General features: G+C 31.4%; 3 protein-coding genes across 48 annotated transcripts; all 3 read right to left on the reverse strand.

The window, feature by feature from the left end:
* Positions 1-557: 557 nt before the first annotated feature.
* Positions 558-12,131, reverse strand: LOC112696273 (uncharacterized). Of its 4 annotated transcripts, XM_025748945.3 has the most exons (15): positions 7,400-7,770; positions 5,515-7,220; positions 4,116-5,213; positions 3,669-3,936; positions 3,450-3,546; positions 3,231-3,355; positions 3,020-3,104; positions 2,779-2,911; positions 2,457-2,611; positions 2,141-2,294; positions 1,882-2,049; positions 1,586-1,758; positions 1,295-1,449; positions 1,064-1,193; positions 558-912 (listed from the first exon to the last, which is right to left on the reverse strand). In XM_025748945.3, the coding sequence occupies exons 3-13, from the start codon at positions 4,263-4,265 to the stop codon at positions 1,440-1,442; spliced, it is 1,518 nt and encodes a 505-aa protein (XP_025604730.1). In that variant the 5' UTR covers positions 4,266-5,213; positions 5,515-7,220; positions 7,400-7,770; the 3' UTR covers positions 558-912; positions 1,064-1,193; positions 1,295-1,439. The 4 variants fall into 4 exon arrangements, with proteins under 4 accessions (XP_025604730.1, XP_072054093.1, XP_029143308.1 ...); XM_072197992.1 differs by having other exon boundaries at positions 1,064-1,449; XM_029287475.2 differs by lacking the exons at positions 558-912; positions 1,064-1,193; positions 1,295-1,449; ... (8 more) ...; positions 3,669-3,936; positions 4,116-5,213 and adding exons at positions 8,739-9,658; positions 9,796-10,234; positions 10,653-10,745; ... (1 more) ...; positions 11,421-11,468; positions 11,554-12,131 and having other exon boundaries at positions 6,213-7,220; positions 7,400-8,617.
* LOC112805381 (uncharacterized) lies at positions 5,561-7,706 on the reverse strand. Its single transcript, XM_025847771.1, has 3 exons — positions 7,400-7,706; positions 6,818-7,220; positions 5,561-6,746 (listed from the first exon to the last, which is right to left on the reverse strand). The coding sequence occupies exons 1-3, from the start codon at positions 7,704-7,706 to the stop codon at positions 5,561-5,563; spliced, it is 1,896 nt and encodes a 631-aa protein (XP_025703556.1).
* A 103-nt stretch (positions 12,132-12,234) lies between the features above and the next one.
* Positions 12,235-25,085, reverse strand: LOC112696274 (uncharacterized). Of its 43 annotated transcripts, XM_072198008.1 has the most exons (26): positions 24,421-25,085; positions 24,150-24,208; positions 23,731-23,789; positions 23,459-23,510; positions 23,312-23,370; positions 23,040-23,091; positions 22,893-22,951; positions 22,474-22,532; positions 22,055-22,113; positions 21,783-21,834; positions 21,636-21,694; positions 21,178-21,236; positions 19,434-19,573; positions 19,270-19,342; positions 18,492-18,539; positions 15,739-15,858; positions 15,348-15,615; positions 15,114-15,210; positions 14,847-14,968; positions 14,635-14,719; positions 14,311-14,440; positions 14,035-14,189; positions 13,736-13,864; positions 13,377-13,577; positions 12,956-13,261; positions 12,235-12,766 (listed from the first exon to the last, which is right to left on the reverse strand). In XM_072198008.1, exons 16-23 carry the CDS (start codon positions 15,763-15,765, stop codon positions 13,783-13,785), a joined length of 966 nt encoding a protein of 321 aa, XP_072054109.1. In that variant the 5' UTR covers positions 15,766-15,858; positions 18,492-18,539; positions 19,270-19,342; positions 19,434-19,573; positions 21,178-21,236; positions 21,636-21,694; positions 21,783-21,834; positions 22,055-22,113; positions 22,474-22,532; positions 22,893-22,951; positions 23,040-23,091; positions 23,312-23,370; positions 23,459-23,510; positions 23,731-23,789; positions 24,150-24,208; positions 24,421-25,085; the 3' UTR covers positions 12,235-12,766; positions 12,956-13,261; positions 13,377-13,577; positions 13,736-13,782. The 43 variants fall into 43 exon arrangements, with proteins under 43 accessions (XP_072054109.1, XP_025604743.1, XP_025604762.1 ...); XM_025748958.3 differs by lacking the exon at positions 18,492-18,539 and having other exon boundaries at positions 14,847-14,986; positions 23,040-23,086; XM_025748977.3 differs by lacking the exon at positions 18,492-18,539.
* Between the last annotated feature and the right edge of the window lie 428 nt (positions 25,086-25,513).

Genomic DNA, 25,513 nt, shown 5'->3' on the forward strand with positions numbered 1-25,513 from the left:
TCATTTAAAACAGAATACAAAAAAAATAAATATTGATTGAATTACATTATTTAAAATAACTTTTAGATGCCAAATTACAGAAAAAATAAACACACAAATTTAAATAATTATTTTATATTATCTAATAATGTTACTTTAGACATTTAACTAAATTTTAATATTTTTTTAAGTACTCTCATTACTCTTTGTTATAATAAGATTAATAAAATTATATTACAAAACAAATAAAATATTCCATACACAAATAGCAATAACAGGAAAAAATTTACATAAATAAAAATAATAATATTCATGAAAATTTATTGGAGACAAAAGACCATAAAAAATAATAAATATATAAATAATAAAAGACATAACTGGTATCTAACAAAAATTTGGATTCAAATGAAAAAGGGAAACTAAAAATTTTTTGAGTTCAAGGTAAAAAAGTGAACACAATATTGAAACAAAAACTTAAGCCACCTCACTCTTATCCAACACAAAAGGAAACACAACCCTGGTGATTTAATATGTGCAAATAAAACTTCATTAAACTAATAAACATACTTATCTTACAATTTATAATGCAACTCAACTATTTTATAACATCATAAATATTCATGTTTACATGAATATTTATATAAAAATTACAGCAACAAATTAAATGTATCGTATTACATAGAAGAGTAAATAAAAAGAAATTACTAATATGATTCTAGAGCTTAATAAAAAAATTATAAGGACTTTTTAATCAGTTATCTGAGTAACACTTTCTAAAAAATTAACAACACAGCTCTCATCTGTGAAATCCCTTACAATATAAACACCTGTATTCAGCTCATATCCAACGACTCTGGGATCAACAATGAATGCAAATTTTTTTCCGATCAAATGAGAAATTATATCCTGTGGAACAGTCTTCTTGTCCAAAGTCTGCAAAAAAAAATATATACATATAAAAAATAATATCAGTAAACAGGGTCACAACATTCTATAACAGACCAAAAAAACCTACTTAAGTACATATACTATTTAGTTTCTTATTTGTATATTCAAAGAATTAATAAAACATAACAAAATGAACCTGTCCTGAAATTGGATTTTCTTCCAACAGAGCGACACATTTTTTCATCAAAATTCGTGCAACCAAAGAATCTCCAAGAACTAAGATATTATTTCTAGTTCTATAAGACACAATTACCTTCAATGAGTACCTTCAGAACAAATAAACATCATTTAAACCCACAGAATATTAACACATCACAATAAAAAATGAACACACATAGGATAAATCTTAAACAATCTAGTAATATACTTTGGTACAGTGTCAACACATTCAATTTGGCACATTACACAATAGGCTGCACCAGTCACAACTGAAACAGCTAAACCACACAAACAAGTCGCTAACCACCACTCATGATCCTCAAAGACATGCGAAATAGTGCCAACAACGATTTTCAGTGATTCCTGGAAAAAAAAAGACAAAGATTACAATAATAAACAACTACCAAATAAAATTATACTTACACTTGTATAAATACAGTAAGCAAAATGATAATATACCAAAAAATATAATACTAATTAAACTATATTTATAACGTACAATTTCAGGAATTCGTTGAGAAAAGCATAATGAGATAATCTCCCCAAGCATCTCCCAATAGGTTCAGTTTCAATCAAACCAGAGGAACTAATCTGACATCTCAAATTTTGAATACATGAAGGTGCCGAATAAGTTGGATATATTGGGTTGAAAATTGGGCAATGGATAAATTCCTGAAATATAACGTTTAGCATCACCATTTAGCATTGAATTAACAACATTAAAAGTAAATATATATATATATATATATATATATATATATATATATATATATATATATATATATAACCACATACATTAAGACAATGAACAGGCAAGGATGATTCAGCTATATCACCAAACAGGTTAACAACTTTGAACTGATCAGAATAATGTTGTCCCAAAACACTACGCATCTGAACTTTGAACACTATCTTATTTCCAATAATTCCATGCAATAGAGGAACACTGCTAGACTGATCAATCTTGCAAAACAAGTTGATTGATGTCACATAAGGTGATGAACAAACACATTAAAATATTAACCAAATAATTGAGGAAATAAAAAAAATTTACCATTGAGACATCATTACAATCTGAGTGTAATTCTTTCTCTATATGCAAGAAAGCTTCGGCACAGGTTTTCCCAAATAATTTTGTTGCAGCATTATCAACAAGTGCGAATGCTGCAGATGATGTTCCATCATCAACAATGACAGTTATTCTATACCTATAAACGTAAATACAGAGAAAATACAAATAAATTATCCTGCTAACACAAAGTAATTTAAATAACTTACTATGTAAACTATTAAAAGTTACTTATATCATATAATCATATCATATCACATAATGACATAATACAAGAAAATAGGATGAGAGAAAAGATTACTTTAAAACCACATGTTCCACACATGAGTCACAAATATCACAATGATAACTATTATCATTAGCAACAACAGCATTTCCACAAACACAGGAATGGTACCACCAATTCGGATCATCAACAACCTCTGTAACTGTTCCCACAACATAGAAAATTCCATCCTTGCAAAAAAAAATAAATAAATAAATAAAAATAAAAATCATAAATGAAAGGAACAAGTATAAACCTTTTGTTCTTGTTGCTTTAAATTGCAATTTGTACTCTCACAATAAAAAATAAGTAATACTTCCAATACACCACAAATTCCACGTAATGGATAGTGACAAACCTGACTGTGTTTCTTTAGTTGTTCAATAGACCGAACAGCTCTCCAGTCAACGAAACCATCACCAACACCGGCTACTAAATAACCAGATACAATGGGAATAAATCTTGAAAACTCGTAGCATGCAACATTAAATCTAATAAATAGCAAAAAAAGAAGGAAAAAGGGAGTATGGAACGTCAGGTAAAACACCAACATAAAAAACAAAGAACAACAACCACTTCAGAATAAAAAAGCCACTTACCTGCTAAGAAACTCCACACTTTCGTACATATCAGGATTTATAAGAACTGTAGAGATATTAATCACATTTTGGAGGCACACATAATCTAACAAGGAAAATTTTAATTATTTTTTACTACATAGACCAAGAATCATAGATTTTAACTATAATTGTTTAACATTAACAATATTATACAAATCTTCAATGAATAATAAGCACTACTTAAACTAACCTCCAAGGACTTTAATTTTGAAAGCCTCTAGCACCACAACTGGTGGTCTTTGATATTTCTTTAAAATAGACAAATCAAATACCTCACACGATCTTCCAATAACATTACACTGTATCTTCTTCTTCCTTAATTTAATCGAAGCAACCAAAAAATAGCAACTTAAATAATCAAACCAAAAACAAAACAACCCAATAGAGAGCATATTTAGATAATTTATACCCGTCTGAAACAACTTCCAAGATTATAACTTTCATTCTCTCCCCATGTGAACCAATATCAGTTTCTTGACGTACACCAACTATGAACCCAACGAAATCTGCAAACAAGGAAAAAACTTCTGGGGAGAATTTTATATGAACAAACAAAATCAGATCATTCTTGGGGTATTAATCTAAACAGGTAAATTTGAGAGTACTAAATAAAAAAACTCATGATTACCTATCAAGAAATCTTCATTACATCTCTTCTCAACAACTTCATCAATTGAAGTAAACTTAAATGCAGCATTGGGCATACCAATAGACATGGTTGGTACAACAATTGTTTTGCTATGAAAAATAATTCTAAAGCGGTGTTGTGTCAACCTAGTTAACCCAGAGTTTGGAACCACAGTAAAATGTGCAATCACATAAACATTTCTTTTTTCTAGAACTTCATTAAAATATGGAATTAGAGACTCTGTGATAGTTCCCTCAATTTTTGTTAACTGTGAATAATCACAAAAAACCCAGTCAATTATAAATAATAAAAAAATGTCACTCCAGGTAAATAAATAAATTAAGAATGAACATGAGAAAAAAAATAACAGAAACAAACATATGGAAAAGTAGTAACACAAGAACATGACTCAAAGAAAAAAAAATAGAGCTCACATGAGAGACTTACCTTATCATCCATTAACACCATGTGTATCAGATTGCCATCTCTTGTTGGAACACCATATGGAGCAGACCATACCCTGTTAATTCTGACTCTTATTCTCCAGTCACCTCTCCATGGTGTTATCTTATCCAGGGAATGAAAACAAGTATTCATGATAGAATACCGTCACACCAATGTATGGATCTATTTATCAACTGTCTACAACAGAGTAGAAAGAAAGGGAAAAACAAAACAAATGGCTGGGAACAACACATTAGTGACCCATTTATATAGAAATAATAATAACAGTGATAATAAATATAAATAAACAATAAAAAATAAAAAATATAGAACATATTACACCACATCCTATGGTCTATTACCTATTACATATAATATAATAGATACTATCATAGGCAAGTAGATATAGTTGCAGATACTTTTACTTATACGCTATGACAGCAAAAAAAGACTGACAATGAATTTTCACTTCAGATCATAGAGCCTAATCGATTTTCACTTCAATTCATAGAGCCTGTTGCAATTTATCCTACATTGAACATAACTTCAATGTTCTATATGAATTACCTAACAGACCATCTTCAACCAGACTCTATCTATCATAAACAGTGAAAAACAAAACTTTTATAAACACAACCGACTTTGCCAGAAAAAAAATTTAAACTAAATTAACAAACAACAAATCAACAAATTAACAAATTTCAAAGACCCAAAGATGTTCAATGTCAAACCCTAGAACCATCAATAAATTAGGCAGAATTTCAAGGTAAGAGGAGGTTGCAAAATCAAATTAGCCAGAGTATATAAAGAAATTCGTACCACGACTGGGAAAAGAAAAAACCACCATGCTTCCCTTGTCCCATGCCGAAGATGACCCACTGCCCGTAAAGGGAAGAACGCTACCATGGTAGTTCTACTGAAACAAGAATAGGATGCGATGCTATGGATAGCTAATACAATTGAGAACCCATAGATGAACCCACTCCCTGGAATGTTGTATCTTGACACAAATAGTGCTATCGCTGGAGAGGAACACCAACAGTGAGGAAGGAGCATAATTGGGCATGTGGACACCGAGGATGAAGAGAACACGCCAGCCCTCTTTTAAGAAAAAGAAACAAGAAACATAAATGTCTGACCCTATTCCTTTATTTGATAATATATCAGATTTTAATTTGCAATATATGTAATTGTAGACTAATAAAATATTTTAACACATAGTTGATTTCCATATTTAAACAAATCTTCATAACATTTAAATAAAAATTGATATAGTATAACCACTATTTGCTAAACATAAAAAAAATATTATCCAAATAAATAAAAAATATCATACTAATTAGATATATATTTTTCCTTATAATAATTAGCCATAACTAAAATCAATACTTAGAAAACTTACCAAAAGTTTTATAGTCTTCTGAATCTTGAACAAAATAAGAAGCCATTCAAATTTTATCAAAAACCTCTGTGAAAACAACATTCTCAGTGAAATTTGGAAATTCTGAATTTTGATCAAGCAGCAAAATCTTTAGTCCACTTCTACTCCTCACACGAGATACAGCGACATAGAGTTGACCATGGGAAAATACTGGACGCCGTAAGAATAATCCAACAACAGATAACGTTTGCCCCTGACTTTTGTTAATCGTCATTGCAAATGACAAACTTATTGGAAATTGCCTACGTTGGAATTTAAAAGGTATCCCAGCATCACTTGGAATGAGATTCATTCGAGCAATATATACTTGATCACCAATGTTACTACCAGAAACAACCTCGGCTGCAATCACATTTGATCCCAGGTCTTTTACAATAAGTCGAGTTCCATTGCACAACCCACTAGTTGGATCAATATTTCTCAGCAAAATAATAGGTACCCCTTTCTTTAATTTGACAGAATGATTGGGTAACCCAGAACATCTAATTTGGTTTAAAAATTCGGTGGTTATCCAACTACAATCAATATCACCATAAGCATCACTACCACAAATAATATCGGCACTCAAATACTCCTTTTCTTCACCCGGTAACAGGTTAACTATGTAGTTATTAATCTCTTCAACAATTTCAACCGTTGGAGCCAAAATTGCTCTATCCTGAAAGAAAATTGGATCTGAAAAATTGACAACAATATTTGGATAAACCACATTTATAATATCTTCAACCGGATTATCAGAAGTATTAATAAGCAAATCAGTTGGTACTTCAACACAAAGTTTTTCATTGATAATCACACCAGATTTTCCCTCTCCTATCTGAAGTATCCAGTCTGAAAAGGATCTTAACTCTTCTACAACAGCTTCTTCCAATGCACTATCCAATCTCATATTCTTTGTTAAGGTTAATACCTCAAAATGCTTCCAAAGAATTGAAGAATTAATAGTGGCCATCACAATCTCAACTCTGGAAGCTTTGGGGACAACAGGCAATACTTGTCGGAAATCACCACCCAAAACAATTATTTTTCCACCAAATGGTAAATCTTTGTTAACAACAGACACAGACGACATTATATCACGAAGCGTTCTATCCAATGCCTCAAAAGCCAACCTATTAGTCATTGGTGCTTCGTCCCAAATAATCAAATTAGCACATCGAATCAATTCGGCCTTAGCACTATCCTTTGAGACCCTGCAAACAGTACACTCATTTAACTCAATTGGAATGTTGAACATTGAATGAGCTGTCTTGCCCCCGGTAACAATAATGCTGCAATTCCACTCGATGCAACATTGATGACAATTTTCCTCTCAGATCGCAACCTAGCTGACAATGTCCTGTACAAGAAAGTTTTTCTAGTTCCGCCAAATCCATATATAAAAAAATATCCACCTTCTTTGTTACAAACACGGTTGACAATTTTCTCATATATAACTCTTTGTTCTTCATTCAACTTCAATACATTTGAATCATTCTCCTGGATTAATAAATCAATATCATATTGCATTTCCCGTAGCAGCATAGAGTTGTTGAATTGAGAAACCAATTGAATATCTGGACATGGCATACCAGCATAATCTCTTAATGACTTCCCATTATTCTGGAGCAACTTCTGGATCTCAATCAAACAAAAAGTCTGTAGTTCATCTTCAGTCATTTGTAACCCTGCAAATACAAGTTGATTAGAAACCCAAAATAAAGATTTAGCACATAGATTTAAAACAAACTGTGTGTCTCTATAGAAATGTGTGCACAAACAAACACACGTGCATATTAATCTATACATATACACAGACAATTCCTGTCAAACAAGTTTCGTAATATAGTAGGAAAAAAAATCATACCTGGAATTCCAAGTTCTCGTCGTCTATAATAAATGATACCATTAGATAACAACTTCCAAGTTTGCTTCCAGACAAACAATGGCCGCACAACAGAACCAGACAACAACAATGTCACAAAAAACTTCCTTAACTGCTCTCCAGACGACAACTCAGCAACTTTTTTCAGAGCATAAACAAATTCATTATCATCAACCAAAAAACCCATAGCTGAACATGCATCTTGAAATGTATCATATACAATTGAATTAACTGTTCTTATACTTCGGAAACTAGTGCAACCCCTCTGAACATTCAACAATAATCGCATGTAAAACAATTCACCTGTCGACGGATGAGCAAAACTTAATCTACCAATTGAAAACCCTCTTCATCTTGGCATCCATTCCCTAGATTCTATATCATATACAAATTTACTTGGGTACTCAACATATGTCAAACATCGCCCTTCAGCATATCGCCTATTAGCCAACATCCAAGCAGTAAACATCGTCATCAAATCTCTATTCTGAACAAAAACTGAACTAACAATGTCACTGTCATCAAACACAACATACTGTTGACTCGGCAAATGAAAAGTCAACCGCTGCACAGCAGGCCATCTATGATGTATATCAAATGCAAAGATTCTCCACATGGACTCTGAAGGAGAAAGATAACGACAATCATAATACTGTTTAATCTCATCTAAAATCTGCGATTCTTGACAACCACTCGTTGATTGGTCCACTGTAGCAGTCAAACGATCAGGGCCCTTGTTAACATACTTAAAAAGATATTTGATAACATTTGACTTGTTACAAAACTCCAAGTTGATGTGAGCCTGATATTTCATTAACAACAACGGATTATAAGGCACCACAAATCTGTTATCAATATCTGTACCACATAACTTGACAGTAATTCCCATGTCACGACGTTTGTACACTGGATACCCATCATCGTCAAATGAAGTCTCATTCACAAACTGCTTAGGGTAAAATTTTGAGCATTTACCGTCCTTCATACACGGAGAACTCGGCCGTATCCTACCACAAGGACCATGAATCATATATTTTGTGACCATCCTATACAAATTAGGAAATCTTGCAGGATTAGGTAATTCTGCACAAATCAATTCATCAACAAGTTCAACATTCTGCAAAATGTTCCTTCTTTCAAGCCAAAGCAAAAAATGTGCATGGGGTAAACCTCTTTTTTGAAACTCAATTGTATACATACCTACATAAAATAACAACTAATAAATCAATAAATATAAAAACAAAAACCATTTAATAAAAACAAGTTATTCTCAGTTAATCCAAAAAAATATATATAAAACAAAGAAATACGACGAATTTACCGGCATTGAGAGGACCAAAAAAGGTGCCACCTTTAAGGTCAGTTAGAAGACACTTCAGCTTAGCATGAAAAACTCGACAAGAAATATCCGGTCTATCAGCAATTGGAATCCCTTCACGACGGGTGTATCGTTGAAATTCAGGCCAATTTGGATTGCAAGTAATAGTTAGGAACAAGTCAGGATAACCATAATGCTTGCAAATTGCCATAGCATCCTGACAATTATTAAACATATAACATTTACCACCTGTAAAAGAAGATGGTAGTATAACCCTTGTCCCAATTGAGGATGCTTCAACATCACCACGCTGCATAGCTTCCTCTATACCATTCAAAAACTCCCCTCTAATTGTACTTTGTTTTTTCCTAATTTCAAAGAGTCTCTGTGATTCTATCGATGCAAAACAATCAACAACAAATTGTTGGAACAACCTCCTAGCTTTGTGAATGATGCTTCCCTCATCCTCTCTCATTTGTAATCGGAAATTCACAAACTCACGCAGAGACATCCTCGTCCTTCTTCCACGCACGTAAGTAACTTGAACCCCTCGATACGGGATGTTCAATTGATACCCATCCTCACCATAAGGAAAAAGCAAAGGATATTGTAAAGGCAAGTACAAAGCATGAGTTTCATAAATCCGTTGCAATTGACCACTGGTAGACTGAACAATAATATCACGACCACAGTCGGATGATTCGAAATCACCAACTATCAAAGCAGCAACCTCATCGCATGAAGGATAATTGTAAATTCTTGGATCATGTACTCGCTGAGAAAACAATCTCAAACAAAATTCTTGCGAAGGATGATCCTCATAAAATTCTCGAGCTCTCCGAAACAATTGGGCTATAACATTGTGTTCATCAATCATTTGCATTAGACCAACTATCAATTCCTTATCTATTTCAGTTGTTTGCCTACAGGAAAACATAATACAACAATTCATTATAAAATCCCTCTAACCCGTGGTATAAGACAAAAAACTAACAATAATACGCATATAATAGAAAATAACCACACTAATAATCAACCATAGAAGTTAAGACGAACATACCCAAAAATTCCCTGGCGATTGACTACCTCGTGCTGCGTGTCGTAGATATATAACTGTGCAAATCTTGGATTTTCACCAATGCCTGGTAGCAAACTCCCAATTCGATGATAAACTTGCCCATTTATGATAAATTGAGGAGGTCCACGACCATCATTAATTGAGTCATGAACCTTACATCCAAAAGAAGTGAATGCAAACATACTATTGTATGCTCTGATATTTTTTTAAAAATGCAAAGACTTATTATCACGACCATTTAACAGGTTACACAATAATTCTGGAGGCCTTTGCAAATAGGGTAATTGGACTTTTTCTTTCAAGCAACAAAGTGTAAATACTGGTTGATTTATTGTTGAATATCTTTCAACACGCTCTAACAACCAGAAGTTTGCCCCACAAAATGAACAACTGTAATCGGCATCACCAATATCAAGACAGCCTGTACAAATTTCAAACAAAAAGAAAAGATCAATGCAATCACCTTACACCACAAACACATTGAGAACGAATCACAACTATCTATCAATATTTTGCTTACAGAAATACAACGAACCAAAAAATGATGTGAAAAAATCATTCATAGATCATCATATTTAAAACCAAAATTTTTATTATCTTTCATCACCTATATTGGAATTTCCTTTCCATATATAAATTTACATTTATACATATAGAAAAATAAATTTGCTATGCATCACATCTTCACATTTATAACCCAACAAAACAAACAGATAATAATAAATATGTGAGAAAAATTAGTATGAATAAATAAAATAAATCAACGCATACAAATTAAATCGAACAATAAAAAGAAATATTATCATAGAACGAAATGAAACATTTTAAATAAAAAGTACCTTGGAGCTCACTTTGCAAGAAAAGAGGATGATCAATCAGAGAACCAAATGTATTACACGTATTTATGGAAGGATCATATATAACTGATTCATCTGTTTTTTTGGGAAAAAAATGATCATGGAGTAAGTATAACTAATCTTTGATATTTTAAACATATGTTACACACATATCATTTACAACACGAAATAAAAAAGAATTACTCAGGAAAAAAAATTAAACATAGGATATTAAACAAAAAAAATTAATATTCAAGATATATTAGACTAAACATTACTACAGTAACCATGACTACCACTGTTGTTATTGTTACTAATAATAATAATAATAATAATAATAATAATAATAATAATAATAATAATAATATTATTATTATTATTATTATTATTATTATTATTATTATTATTATTATTATTATTATTATGAAACCAAGTCTTATAAACATACATGAATACACAAAATATAAGATTATGTTATACACAATTAAAATAGAACTCAAACATACAATAATACCTGAAGGTAATAAGTTTTGTGTTAGACTGCTAGAATCTCGATCAACACCTACGTCGTCCAATATTTAAAATAAATGAAAAGAACATTTATAAATAAACAAAGAAACAAGATAATAGTAAAAAAATTATAAAAAACAAGAAAACTAAAAAAGAAACCTTTTTGCATATAAAAAAAAATCATAGTAACAACAACAAATATAGTAGGCTAAAAGGAATGAAAATCTACAATATTTAAGCATTAGCTAAAAAAAAAAGAACCTATAATATTTGTGGACGTAGTACTACGTAATTCACCAACAACATTCCCTACAAAATATTACAAACAACAATGAGCACACCAAAATATAAACCATATCTAACATGTAGTTGAAAAGTTTGTCAAAATATTTACCCGAAGTACGTGAGTGTTGAGATCTTTGACTTCGTTTTCTTTTTAAACATTCTTTTCTATATAATCTTGCAAAAGCACATAACTGAGACATTTAAACTTGACTCATCCCACAAAAAACAATAGAAGATAAATACACCACCACGGAATAAGGAATCTTCAAAATGACACTTGAGTCATTTATTTGTGTGAAAGGATGCTAACAAATGACTTCAACAAACAAAACTATACACATACACATATATATAAACACACACATATATAAATATCTATAAATTAAAGCTAAAACAGGAATGAGAGGAGCAATCTAAAACCTACAAGTCTAATATTAATGTTATCCTAATCTAACAAAAACATATAGAAAAAGGTGGGTCACAATTCATAGTATCTCAGCTATACCTAATAACACTTTATACCTAGTACATAGTTATCTAAAAGAATAATATATAACTTCCAATTCCTTGTTTGATAGTGGCAGTAATGGTACACGTTTATCCTGTAATATTGACATTATTATTATTATTATTATTATTATTATTATTATTATTATTATTATTATTATTATTATTATCTTCGAGCTGCAACACTTTGAAATTTGAAAAGAAAACTATCTTCGTAGGATACTCTGAACAACTACAAAACAACATTTAAGGAAATTAAAAGTATACAATATATACTAATATATACTAATAAATAGAATAGCTGCTAGATTTCATTTAGTGTTGTACCTAGAAAGTACATACATATATATAAATAAACTACATAGGTGCAAATTTCAAAATAACCTAGAATCCATAACATACCCATATCACATCATTTACATAGGACACTGTGTACAATCCCTAGCAAAGTACAAACAAACAAAAGGATACTACGAAACCATGCTAGTCTTTGGACACAGCTCAAAAAAAAGAAAAAAAACGATGGGACACAGACAGCATCTTCACATCTAACTGAAACATTGGATTCAGTGCATATAAATTAACTACTTCTTATATTAATAAAATATTTCACAGCAGCACCAACAGCTCTATTAACATCTCAAACATCACGGTTTTTGAGAACCTTGGAAGTTGGGCCAAGTTCCTCATCAGCAACATCATCAAATGATTTTTTTTAGATTTCTTTTAGCTTTTTTACCCCTTGGAACATTGGAAACATTCTCTTTCTTGATCACATGAACAGGGGATCCATCAAGAACAGCAGAAAGTACATCCTACAATGCAAAAATAATAGAATGGCTGAATAAATGGAAACAGCATAGAAGACACAACCATAAGATTGACAAACCATATTAGTTTTCCAACCAAATTAAATTGATTATTCTCCATAATTGATGGAAAAGAATATGTAATTTAACCAAGCAAAACATTCTTATTTAATTCAACTCCAATAAACAAATTACCGTAGTTTCCACGGGAGGAGAATTCAAGAGACCCTCAATTTCCAGACTGCACTCCCCATCAACAAGTACACTATCATCAACACTTTTCCCTGCCTCTCTTAGAATATCAATTTCAGTACTTATATCATCCAATCCAGGAACTACAGCACCCTTTTCAGCAATAAAATCAATCAAAGGCTTGCAGTTTGTCTTCATAGTTGAACAATTCCCATCAGCAGTGATACCCTCATACAACACCTCAAAGGGCTCTCTCTTGTCAACAATATGTTCATCCCCAGTTGAAGGGATCTTTCCCAACCTACCATCCTAAACACAATTTACAAAAAATAAACAAATAAAAGAAAAACAATCGGAAAAAAAAACAATAAGAAACACTAAAAAATAATAAAGAAAATAAAAAACACAAGTTTTTAGATGCAACCTTCAATGGAGTACACTCATCATCAGCATCATAGTTAGGCAGCTCAAACATAGAAATAATGGCAACATCATCACAAACTCTTCTCACACGGAAAGTTCCAAAATACTTGTCTGCACCAACACTCTTGGTATCTATCTTAAGGAGCAATTTTTTACCCACCAATTGCTGGAACATCACAGGATAACTATCTCCACAAACAACCTGTGAAGTAATTTGAAAAACATAGATCTTAGAGGAATCAAGGACAAAATACACACTCAAACACACTCAACAAACAGTTATACATGGCAGAAACATATCTCAGTCACTATTAAACTCAACAACAAAAAAGAAAACAAAAAAAAGGGAATAAACCATACATTGGCATCCTTCTGAACTTCTCCAAATAGATCAGCACATGATTTTTTCAATAAGTAAGCAGCTTCGCGATCGAATAACACAAATACACCATGTCATTGTCATCCTCAACAGCTATTTTGATCCTATATCTAACCATCAAAGAATTACCCAATAAAAAATTTAATACAAGAAAAAGACAAAAGAAAAATAACAAAATAACTGTAATTAGGAAACTGGAACAAGGAGAAATAAACAACAGCAGGAAAGAGAAATAAAAAAAGAAAAGAACATCACACATAAAGGAATAAACACAAGGTACCTAGGAGTCACATTGGTAACATAGTGCTGACAAAAATCACAATAATATGCACCACATTGAGGCTGAATTGACTTCCCACAAACACAAGCTGAATACCACCAAGGTCCCTCATCCACAATAGATCTCACAAAACCAAAAACCACAAAAGACCCCTCCTATCATAATATAAAAAATAAACATTGAGATATGAATGGAAAACATAAACTTCGTATAAATTTTTCATGAAAGGACATCTAAGTCAAAATTGACCAAAGACACGGAAAAAATCCAATAAACCTCCTTATCATGGAGTTCGTCAATAGTGCATCTTCTAGTAAGCCGCATAAAATCATCTTCCAATGAAACACCCTTGCCCTCATTAGCAATAAACAATGGCTGTGTTCCATTGATACCTTGGTCAATCATACTAATCGTGACAGAAGAATTACATGGAAAAAAGGAAAAAATCAATTAAAAAAAAGGAAAAAAACAGAAACAGTACCAACAAAACTTAAAACACGAATAAAGAGAATAAAGTGAAATTATATTAACCAAGTTAAAACTGTAAACAAAAAAATCAATCAACTAAACATGTTATCTAATAAGATAGTATCCAATAACCTGTTTTTAAAATCAACTACTTCAGACAAATCTGGATTAAAGAACAGCCGAGTAGCATGCATAATATTTTGGAGACCAACTTGTCCTACAAAACACCGAGTTAAATAAATAATAAATAAAAAAATAAATAAATAGTAAAAAACAGTGAATATACATAAAGCAAATAAATTCCAGAAGAATTTGGGAAGCATAAACATTATAATATTGACTACCCCTAAAGAATTTAACTTTGGCAAGTTGGATCACAACAACTGACTGCTCCATATAGCCAGAACCTAAGAAACGATGCACTTCATCCACATACTCGCCAAACAGAGCACAGCGTATTGTCAACCTGAAAAAAAAATATTTACTGAAAAACTTAGATCCATTAACAATTCAACTTAAAACACCAATAAAGACTAAAAGACAAGTGCTCAACATAAATAATAGTTAATCAATGCAAAAACACAATCAACATCAGGCAGAAAAAAACAAACTCTTTTGAAGATAACTCAAGAACAATCATCTTCATCACTTTCGCATCTTTCACATACTCTTTCTCTTCACCAACAGAAGTCAGCAAACTAATAACATCTATCCAAAAAGACAAACATCAATAAAATTACAGTTTAAAAGTGCACACTTCCATAAAAAACCAGCCAAGAAAAAACGCAACAAACTGAAACAAAAAAAATAAAATAAAAGACATAAAAAAGATTAAAGTAACCTACCAACTAAGTAAACATAATCTTCAGTCATTTTCAAGAGCTCATCAAAGGGACAGAAACTGAAACATGTCTTTGGGATATCATCGTCAGGGACAGGAATAACAGTTGTATGGTTAAGAAAAACCAACTTAAACTCATGTTCTGCTGCCCTATAATTGCCTTGGTTTGGAACAACACTAAAATATGACATTCGGTATGTTTGACCCTCAATAATACTCTCTTTAAACCTATTTATGAGCTGCTTCTTAACAGTTGCTTGTATTTTGTTAGACTGCACAAGAAAAACAACAACAAATTTCAAAATCAAAAAACAGTAACAACCGAAAAAAAAACAAAAGATGAAAGAAAACCGTAGATAAAATCAACCCAAGACCAACATTGAACGGCCACTCACATCTCCATCAACAAGAACAATTACCATTGAATTTGCAACTTCATGATTTCCAAAAGAAGGAACAATCCAAGTTCTTAATACCCTAACTTTGAGTCTCCATGCCTCCCTTGGAGGGTGGATCTTAGAGATAGAATCAAACGGAGGAGGCATTAGCTCAACCACCAAACACAATATAGAAAACTAAAAAGATAAACACAAATCAGAAACAAAGGAGTTGAAAGAAGGAATGAGGTGCATTGAATCATACAACCAAGGAGTCCTTTTTATAGACAAGTTAACAAATCACCAAAATATTTGAATTTGAATTTGAATACCTCAAAGAAAGGGTGGGAAAACATGTATCACATAGCATACATCATATATTACCTATCACACATATCCAGCAACCACAATCAAGAACACCTATGCTATCCTTCTTGGGAAACAATTAAATAAGAAAGGACACCTTCCAACAAATCTCATAGAATCATAATAATAATAATTATAAATTAATAGAATAGTATACCCTAAAACCCACTAACATCTAATCTACTTGAACATATTTGCATATGCATATGAGACACACCCAAAAACACCTATAATGTAGTCATTGGGAAACAAACTGAATAGGAAAAGACTTCTATTAGCATATCTAACCTGACTAAATCCCAGAATTTTAGATGGATGGAAAGAAAAAATTTAAAAAAAAATAAACAAAACATAAATATATCAATCAACAAACCAATTAGAGTAATCATTCACAAACAGGATGGAAATAAAAAGATGAGTAATATCAAAAGAATATTAAAATATTCACAAATAAATCAATAAAAAATTCAACCTAAATATATATAACATTCAATAGAAAATAGTTAGAATATCATTGTTAACTTATAAATTAAATCAAATCCAATATAATTTATTGGATAATGGAGTTCTAGTATAGATAGTAACAGTATATTTATACATATATTATATTAATTTAATATTAATATATTAATATATCAAGTAAATTATAGTTCATTGGCTAAGTGATTAGATAAATGCAATCCATACCTAGAATATAAATAAACCCAAAAGAAGAGAAAATCACAGTCTGCCCCCAACTTCATAGACCAAAAAAGTTGATTTGACATACATAGCACCTAGTAATAACACAAAAGAAGCAAATTTTTCTTGGAAATAACAACTGCCCTCTCAATCACATCAGTCATCAAATCAACCATCACAACAAACAACCAAGACCTATGAAAAGCAGTCAACACATGATCCATGATGTAGGGTGAGAAATACCTAACATAAATAAGTTACCCCATCTTTTAAGGAATATTTTATTTAACAAAAATTATTTCTTAAAATTAAATAACAAGAGAGACGTATTTCAAAATTTCAAATAGAATAAACTTAAAAATTTTAATAGCTCTATCAAATAAAGCACAATGTTCTGATTTTGATATTATTGTGACATTCTCCAGCAATTTTCAAGTCATGAATGAATGAAGAGAACATAGTTACATGGACTCCAACTCAATTTTTTCCATTTTTTTTATTTTATCCACTAAACCAAACAGTACGAAATTTTGTTTTCCACCCATTCTATCTTGTTACACTTTCTTCTACCTCATATTCCTCCAAAACAAACAATGTGCATAAACAATGAATAGAATAAATTAAAAAAAATAACTATATTAAATTAAATTCATATTTAGTCCTACCTCAATTGAAAAAACGGAGGATTCAACAAATCTAATACTAATACTAATCTAATACTAATATAGAGTGATAAATCTAAAAGAACACAAAAGAAGAAAAACTGAAAAGCTGCCCCCAACTTCCTACACCAAAAAAGTTGATTTGACATATATAGCACCTAGTAAAAACACATAAAAAGCAAATTATACTTGGAAATAACAATTGCCCTCTCAGTCACATCAGTCATCACATCAACCATCACAACAAACAACTAAAACCTATAAAAAGCAATCAACAGACATGAATTATCTAGGTTGAGAAAAACCTAAAATAAATAAGTTACTAACTTTTTTAACCAATATTTTATCTAACAAAAAGTATTTCTTAAAATTAAATAACAACAGATATGTATGTTAAAATTTCAAATAGGATAAACTTAAAAATTTTAACAACTCTACCAAGCAAAGCACAAAGTCCTCATCTTGATATTGTTGTGACATTTTCCACCTATTTTCAAGTCATGAATGAAGGAAGAGAAAAGAGTTACATGGACTCCAATTCATTTTTTTTCTTTTTTTTTTGTTATTTCATCCCCTAAATCAAACAGCAAAAATTTTTTTTAAACCCATTCTGTCTTGTTACATTTTCTTCTACCTCATATTCCTCCAAAGCAAACAATGTGAAAAAACAGTAAGTAGAATAAATTAAATAAACAATAAAAATATTAATTAAATTCATCTTGAGAAAGAAAACACATTGAGTTACGATTTAGTCCTATCTCAATTGAAAAAAGAGACATTACAACAAATCTAATACTAATATAGAGTGATAAATGACCCTATAGCCCACCCATAGCAAACTGAATTCTTTGACCTCATAATAGACCTCCCAGACATAGACTATTAGCTTCTACCAAATCCATATAACAAGAGTACACAAGTCAATATAGATAAATAGAGTTATTGCATACCAAACAGCACACTCAAGTGAACCTAAGAATTAGATTCTAAAATTATTTAAAATGTAATTCTACACATATAAGAGTTAGAAAACAGAAAGAAGAGAGATCTTATTGGGAATACCAAATATCTTTCTCAATCACATCAATCATGATATCTAAGATGAGACACCTATAAAAAATAAACAAATACATCATTCTGCATGGAAAATAAAATAAAAAAAATAAATAAAACAGACAAAACAAAGTAAGTATACTCCTATACTTTGGGAACACCATTTTCTTGAAAAAATTAGAACACATTATAGACAAACCAAATCTCATAAAGCAGTAAACCACAATGACATGAGTATATCAAAAAGAAGAGAATAAAGAATTATACAAAATATACAAAAAGAGAAGAAAAATTCTCTGATCTTGAGATAACTGAATAAACTTTTAATTGATGTATTAGACCAAATAGTAATATTAGACCCACTAACCACAAGAAACCAAAAAAAAAAAGAAAAAAAGAGTTTTAACACAGTATTAGCAATACAAACCAACACTTCAAATAATTAGAAAAAGAAACTAAAATCAACATACAATTAATCATAGTGATTGTGGAAAAAAAAAGTAACATGAACATTGGAAATTGCATACCAGTCAAATCAAGAACACAAAAAAATAGATAAAAAAATCAATTGAAATTAAAATACAAACAAAGTCTGGAAACTCCAACAATCATCAGAACACAATCTGTTTGAATAGTAACAAAGAATAACACAAGATTCTTTCATTGTATCAAAGTTTGAACAATTTTCGTAACAAAATATACAAAGAAAAATTATTTAAATTAAGGTGGTCCTAGAACATATTTTTCTCTGAACCCAGCAGCTAATGGATGTCCATCCAAAACTTACCACCAATAGAGAATTTTGAGCACCCATTCAAAATGAAGTTCCTCAATAACCCACGTAAGCAAATACACAATTTCTGTAACAAACAACTATAAATATCAATTTTCTACTAAAAAATATCAGTAATCTACCCAAAACTATCAAAGAATATATGGAAGATACATCACCTTAACCACCTGAGATAGCAATACAACAGCAACAATTTGGACCAAAGCAGATGACAGAAACACAAGAGAGAGTATAACAGAAAAAAAAAAAAAAGAGATTATCTGAGAAGGTGAGCAAGGTTGTAGGGTGTGCAGCGAATCTGTTCATCCACAAAACATGAAAAGTCACAACCAAAAAGATAGGCACCAAAATATGTACATTACCATAAAAACACCATACATGATGAACAATGGAAGGCTAACACCAGTGACCTTCAAATAATTTTTCTTACCATATACTTCGTCAACCTCCCAATCCACCAATCAAAGTATTAAAAGAGATAAAACACATAACTGGTATAAAATAATAAATAAAATAAAAAAACAAACTGACAAAAATTCAAAAGAAGTAAAGTAAACACATTTACACAGTAATAAATTCAGAATAAAATTAACATAATTCGTTGCAAAACCCATTTTTCCAGCTACCCAAAACTATCCAAGCGGAAAGAACCAAATACCAAAAAAAATAAAAAAATAAAAACCACAATCTTAAAAACAGCAAACCACAAGCGTAATAATTAATAGTCATTTTCACAATCAACAATATAACCAATATAAACACTGAAAAATCATCCAACTCAAAACAAGAACTTGTAAACATAAAAAAAAGTGGATGCAACACAATACCTTCCCAACAACCATAACTAACACACACCAAAAGAAACACACAAAAAACTAAAAATCAAGACAAAAATCGCAACTCTCAAATAAAATCAAAACATCGAAAAGGACATAAACCCGATACTCACAATAATACAAAAAAACCACACATAATAAACCCTCTCAAATTAGAATACATACAACAAATGCAAGATCAAACAACCACCAAGAAAAAAGATAACATCTACAATTAAAAAAAAAACAGAATTAATTTTAACCTAAAAAGAACAAACAAACGATAAGTAAAACACCTGAAAAATCTAAAACCCAGGATTCTTTAAAATCATCTGCATAAAAGAGGCATTCATTTAGATGAACAAAGCAATACTTCTTTGGCTTCATGAAGAGTTCTACACTTTGGTCTCAACCTCGTAAGAACGGAACCAAAAAAAAAACACAAACACACACACACTGTTAGCGATACAAAGCAACAGTTCAAACCATTAGGAAAAAAAATCAAAATCTACACACCATTAACCACAATGACTATGAAAGCAAATAATAAGATGCACCTTCGAACTTGTTTAACACTCAAATCAAGAACATATATAGAATTAGCACTAAAAGAAAACCCACTTCTTCACATATTCACTTAAATGAATATCACATACAAAATTAGCACAATTACACAATAGCAGATTTAAAGTAAAGTTCAACCAATATGACACACAATCAATTTTATTTTTTACCATGGAAACAGTCAAGAGGGAAAAAATGACAAGAAAAAAGAAACAGATATCCAAATAAGCACCAAGACAAAACCCCCAAGTCTAAAACAAACCAAAGACCAACAAAGACATAAGATTGAGGCTTACAATAACACCAAAAATCAGACACAATAAACCCGTCCAAATTAAGATACATACAAAAAATAGAAGATCAAACAACCACCTTGGAAAAAACATAAACTCTAAAGGTAAACTGAGGCGGATGTAATATTAACCTAACAGGAACAAACAGCCAATAAACCAACCACATTTACAACCAAAACATAAATTGTCACACACAAATTTAGCTCAAAAGAAAACCTAGTCAAAAATACCTCAATAATTTTATAAAGAACTTCCCCAAGAGTTCTGCACTCTGTACTCTCGTTTCAACCTAACAACAATGAAACAAACTATTAAAAAACTACGCAGGAAATTATAAAACTGAAAATTAGCCAAAATAAAAAACTCCAACAATTTTGAAACAGAAAAGATAAAATAGAATTTATCTTAAAATATAGAGAATCAAAATAGTGGAACCCAGCAGCTAATAAGTGTCCACCCAAAACTTAGCTACCAACAGAGGTGTCGAAGACCCATTCAACATGAAATTCAACATGAAATTAGTCAGTAAGCTAGCTAAGCAATAACCCAAATCAGTAGCAAATTAACAAACAGTAGTATTGACATGTATAATATCAAATCAGTAGCAAATAGTCCAAATCATTAAATTGCACAGTACTAAAAAAATGATGCCACAATTGAGCTCAAAATGAAATTTAGTCACAAATACCTCAATAACACAACAAAATACTTTCCCAAGAGTCTTGCAATCTGCACTCTGGTCTCAACCTAATAACAATGAAATAAACTATTAAAAAACTACACAGGAAATTATAAAACTCAAAATTAACCAAAATAAAAAACTCTAACGACTTACAAACACAAAATAGTGGAACCCAGCAGCTAATAAGTGTCCACCCAAAACTTAGCTACCAACAGAGATGTCGAAGACCCATTGAACATGAAATTCAACATGAAATTAGTCAGTAAGCTAGCTAAGCAATAACCCAAATCAGTAGCAAATTAACAAACAGTAGTATTGACATGTACAATATCAAATCAATAGCAAATAGTCCAAATCATTAAATTGCACAGTACTAAAAAAATGATGCCCCAATTGAGCTCAAAATGAAATTTAGTCACAAATACCTCAATAACACAACAAATTACTTCCTCAAGAGTCCTGCAATCTGCACTCTGATCTCAACCTAATAACAATGAAACAAACTATTAAAAAATTACACAGGAAATTGTAAAACTTAAAATTAACAAAAACAAAAAACTATAACGATCTTGAAACACAAAATAGTGGAACCCAGCAGCTAATAACTGTCAACCCAAAACTTAGCTACCAACAGAGATGTCGAAGACCCATTAAACATGAAATTCAACATGAAATTAGTCAGTAAGCTAGCTAAGCAATAACCCAAATCAGTAGCAAATTAACAAACAGTAGTATTGACGTGTACAATATCAAATCAATAGCAAATAGTCCAAATCATTAAATTGCACAATACTAAAAAAATGATGCCACAATTGAGCTCAAAATGAAATTTAGTCACAAATACCTCAATAACACAACAAATTACTTCCCCAAGAGTCCTGCAATCTGCACTCTGATCTCAACCTAATAACAATGAAACAAACTATTAAAAAATTACACAGGAAATTGTAAAACTTGAAATTAACCAAAACAAAAAACTCTAACGATCTTGAAACACAAAATAGTGGAACCCAGCAGCTAATAACTGTCAACCCAAAACTTAACTAACAACAGAGATGTTGAAAAACCATTCAACATGAAATTCAACATGAAATTAGTCAGTAAGCTAGGTAAGCAATAACCAAAATTAGTAGCAAATTAACAAACAGTAGTATTGACGTGTACAATATCAAATCAGTAGCAAATAGTCAAAATCATTAAATTGCACAGTACTTAAAAAATGATGGCACAATTGACCTCAAAATGAAATTTAGTCACAAATACCTCAATAACACAACAAAATACTTCTCCAAGAGTCCTGCAATCTGCACTCTGATCTCAACCTAATAACAATGAAATAAACTATTAAAAAATTACACAGGAAATTATAAAACTCAAAATTAACCAAAATGAAAAACTCTAACGACTTACAAACACAAAATAGTGGAACCCATCAGCTAATAACTGTCGACCCAAAACTTAACTAACAACAGAGATGTTGAAGAACCATTCAACATGAAATTCAACATGGAATTGATCAGTAAGATAGGTAAGCAATAACCAAATTCAGTAGCAAATTAACAAACAGTAGCATTGACGTGTACAATATCAAATCAATAGCAAATAGTCCAAATCATTCAATTGCACAGTAATTCAAATATCATGGCACAATTGAGCTCAAAAGGGAATTTACTCACAAATACCTCAATAACAGAACAAAATACTTCCTCAAGAATCCAGCAATCTGCAATCTGGTCTCAACCTAATAACAATGAAATAAACTATTAAAAAACTACACAGGAAATTATAAAACTCAAAATTAACCAAAGTAAAAAACTCTAACGACTTACAAACACAAAATAGTGGAACCCAGCAGCTAATAAGTGTCCACCCAGAACGTAGCTACCAATAGAGATGTTGAAGACCCATTCGGCATGAAATTCAACATGAAATTAGTCAGTAAACTAGGTAAGCAATAACCAAATTCAATATGTAATTAACAAACAGTAGCATTGACGTGTACAATATCAAATCAATATCAAATAGTCCAAATCATTAAATTGCACAGTAATTCAAATAAGATGGCACAATTGAGCTCGAAAGGAAATTTACTCACAAATACCTCAATAACACAACAAAATACTTCCTCAAGAGTCCTGCATTCTGCGCTCTGATATCAACCTAATAACAATGAAACAAACTATTAAAAAATTACACAGGAAATTATAAAACTTAAAATTAACCAAAATAAAAAACTCTAACGATGTTGAAACACAAAATACTAGAACCCAGCAGCTAATAAGTGTCCACCCAAACCTTAACTACCAATAGAGATGTTGAAGACCCATTCAACATGAAATTGAACATGAAATTGTTCAGTAAGCTAGGTAAGCAATAACCAAAATCAGTAGCAAATTAACAAATAGCAATATTGACATGTACAACATCAAATCAGTGGCAAATAGTCCAAATCAATCAGTTGCACATTAATTAAAAAATGATGGCATAATTGAGCTAAAAAGAAAACTTAGTCACCAATACCTCAAGAACACAACAAAAAACTTCCCCAAGACCTTTGCACTCTGCACTCTTGTCTCAACCTAATAACAATGAAACAAACTATTAAAAAACTAAGCAGGAAATTATAAAACTCAAAATTAACCAAAATAAAAAACTCCAACAATTTCCAAACAGAAAAAATAAAATAGAAATATCATAAAACACGAAGAATCAAAATAGTGATTTAAAATAAAAAACCTCTTCCAAACAGAGACAAGAAAGAATAAGGAAAAAACGAAAGAAGGGATACCACCTCTTCTGTGACATATAGTTCTTGTGCGAGCTGAGAAAAGGGACCAGAACCCCCTCGCCGATCGACTACCGTTGACATCCCTTGAATCTGTGGCGCCATCGAGATCCAAAACAACCCCAACGAATTAACTTCCATCTTCAGTGGAAAAACGGAATCGCCAAGGAGTCAATCGACTACCATTGACAGCCCTTGAATCGCTGGCGCCATCGAGATCCAAAACAACCCCAACGAATTAACTTCCATCTTCATTGCAAAAACGGAATCGCCAAGGAGTCCGAGCGGCCGAGCGAGAGACTAACGCTCCATGAGGTTGTGGATACCACGGACAGAAGAAGCGTCGCCGGTGATAGAGAAACCATTGGACGAAGAGGAGGAAGGATAAGAAACAACAGAGATAAAACGAAAGAGAAAAAAAACACGAGAAAGATCCCGGAGCTCGATACACGGATCCGGACAAACAGAGAAAGAAGAGGCAAACAAATGTTAATCTGGGGAATACAGAGGAGCGGAGTTGGGGTTTCAATGAGAGAAAAGAAGAAGATAGGGAAAAGGCAAGAGATAACATTTCATAGAAGAAGAAGATACGGAAGAATCAAACAAACGTTAATCTGGGGAATACAGAGGAGCGGAATTGGGGTTTCAATGAGGGAGAAGAAGATAGGGAAAAGGCAAGACATAACATATCACAGAACAACCCATCATGAGCTGTCTGCGGGGCCCACAGAAAATGAAAAATTTCCTATTTTAAAAAAAATTCAAAATTCTCACAAAATGCCATGTCGGAAATGATTCCACGGGAATACTATTGGTATATAGATTAGCGTTACTTTTGTCCGGTAGAAGTTGACAGTGACGTAACTCCTCTTTTCCTTAAGTTCGGCCAATTAGAGTTTTAGGAGGCACAGACAATTTCTAACATTTTTTTCTTTAGCAGCTTGGTCAAAAAAAATTTTTGAAATTTCTGTTATTTTAATTTCATATGGAGGTAGGAGATTTTATTTTAAAATTAATCGTTTTAATTATAAATGCCATTAAAATTTAGTGAATAAGTGCAAATAATTTATAAATGTCTCATGACTAGTTTGATGTTGTG

The sequence above is a fragment of the Arachis hypogaea genome, chromosome 6, assembly GCF_003086295.3.
Source record: "Arachis hypogaea cultivar Tifrunner chromosome 6, arahy.Tifrunner.gnm2.J5K5, whole genome shotgun sequence".
In the NCBI taxonomy this organism is placed as follows: domain Eukaryota; kingdom Viridiplantae; phylum Streptophyta; class Magnoliopsida; order Fabales; family Fabaceae; genus Arachis; species Arachis hypogaea.

What these genes read in the sequence shown, in the direction of transcription:
- LOC112696274 (XM_072198002.1), bottom strand. Translation starts at nt 19,296, where the DNA reads ATGGGTGCTCAAAATTCTCTATTGGTG. An exon ending in CTTGAGTTATCTTCAAAAGA is followed by an intron (nt 14,987 to 15,113) that starts GTTTGTTTTTTT and finishes TAAGTTTTTCAG; the next exon opens with TAAATATTTTTTTTTCAGGT. An exon ending in GTAGTTGATTTTAAAAACAG is followed by an intron (nt 14,441 to 14,634) that starts GTTATTGGATAC and finishes TGTCACGATTAG; the next exon opens with TATGATTGACCAAGGTATCA.
- LOC112696273 (XM_029287475.2), bottom strand. Translation starts at nt 9,995, where the DNA reads ATGTTTGCATTCACTTCTTTTGGATGTAAGGTTCATGACTCAATTAAT. An exon ending in AATCGCCAGGGAATTTTTGG is followed by an intron (nt 9,659 to 9,795) that starts GTATGTTCGTCT and finishes GTTTTCCTGTAG; the next exon opens with GCAAACAACTGAAATAGATA. An exon ending in TTTTGGTCCTCTCAATGCCG is followed by an intron (nt 8,618 to 8,738) that starts GTAAATTCGTCG and finishes TATTTTATGTAG; the next exon opens with GTATGTATACAATTGAGTTT.
- LOC112805381 (XM_025847771.1), bottom strand. Translation starts at nt 7,706, where the DNA reads ATGCGATTATTGTTGAATGTTCAGAGGGGTTGCACTAGTTTCCGAAGT. An exon ending in ACGAGAACTTGGAATTCCAG is followed by an intron (nt 7,221 to 7,399) that starts GTATGATTTTTT and finishes TTGTATTTGCAG; the next exon opens with GGTTACAAATGACTGAAGAT. An exon ending in AGTGGAATTGCAGCATTATT is followed by an intron (nt 6,747 to 6,817) that starts GTTACCGGGGGC and finishes TACTGTTTGCAG; the next exon opens with GGTCTCAAAGGATAGTGCTA.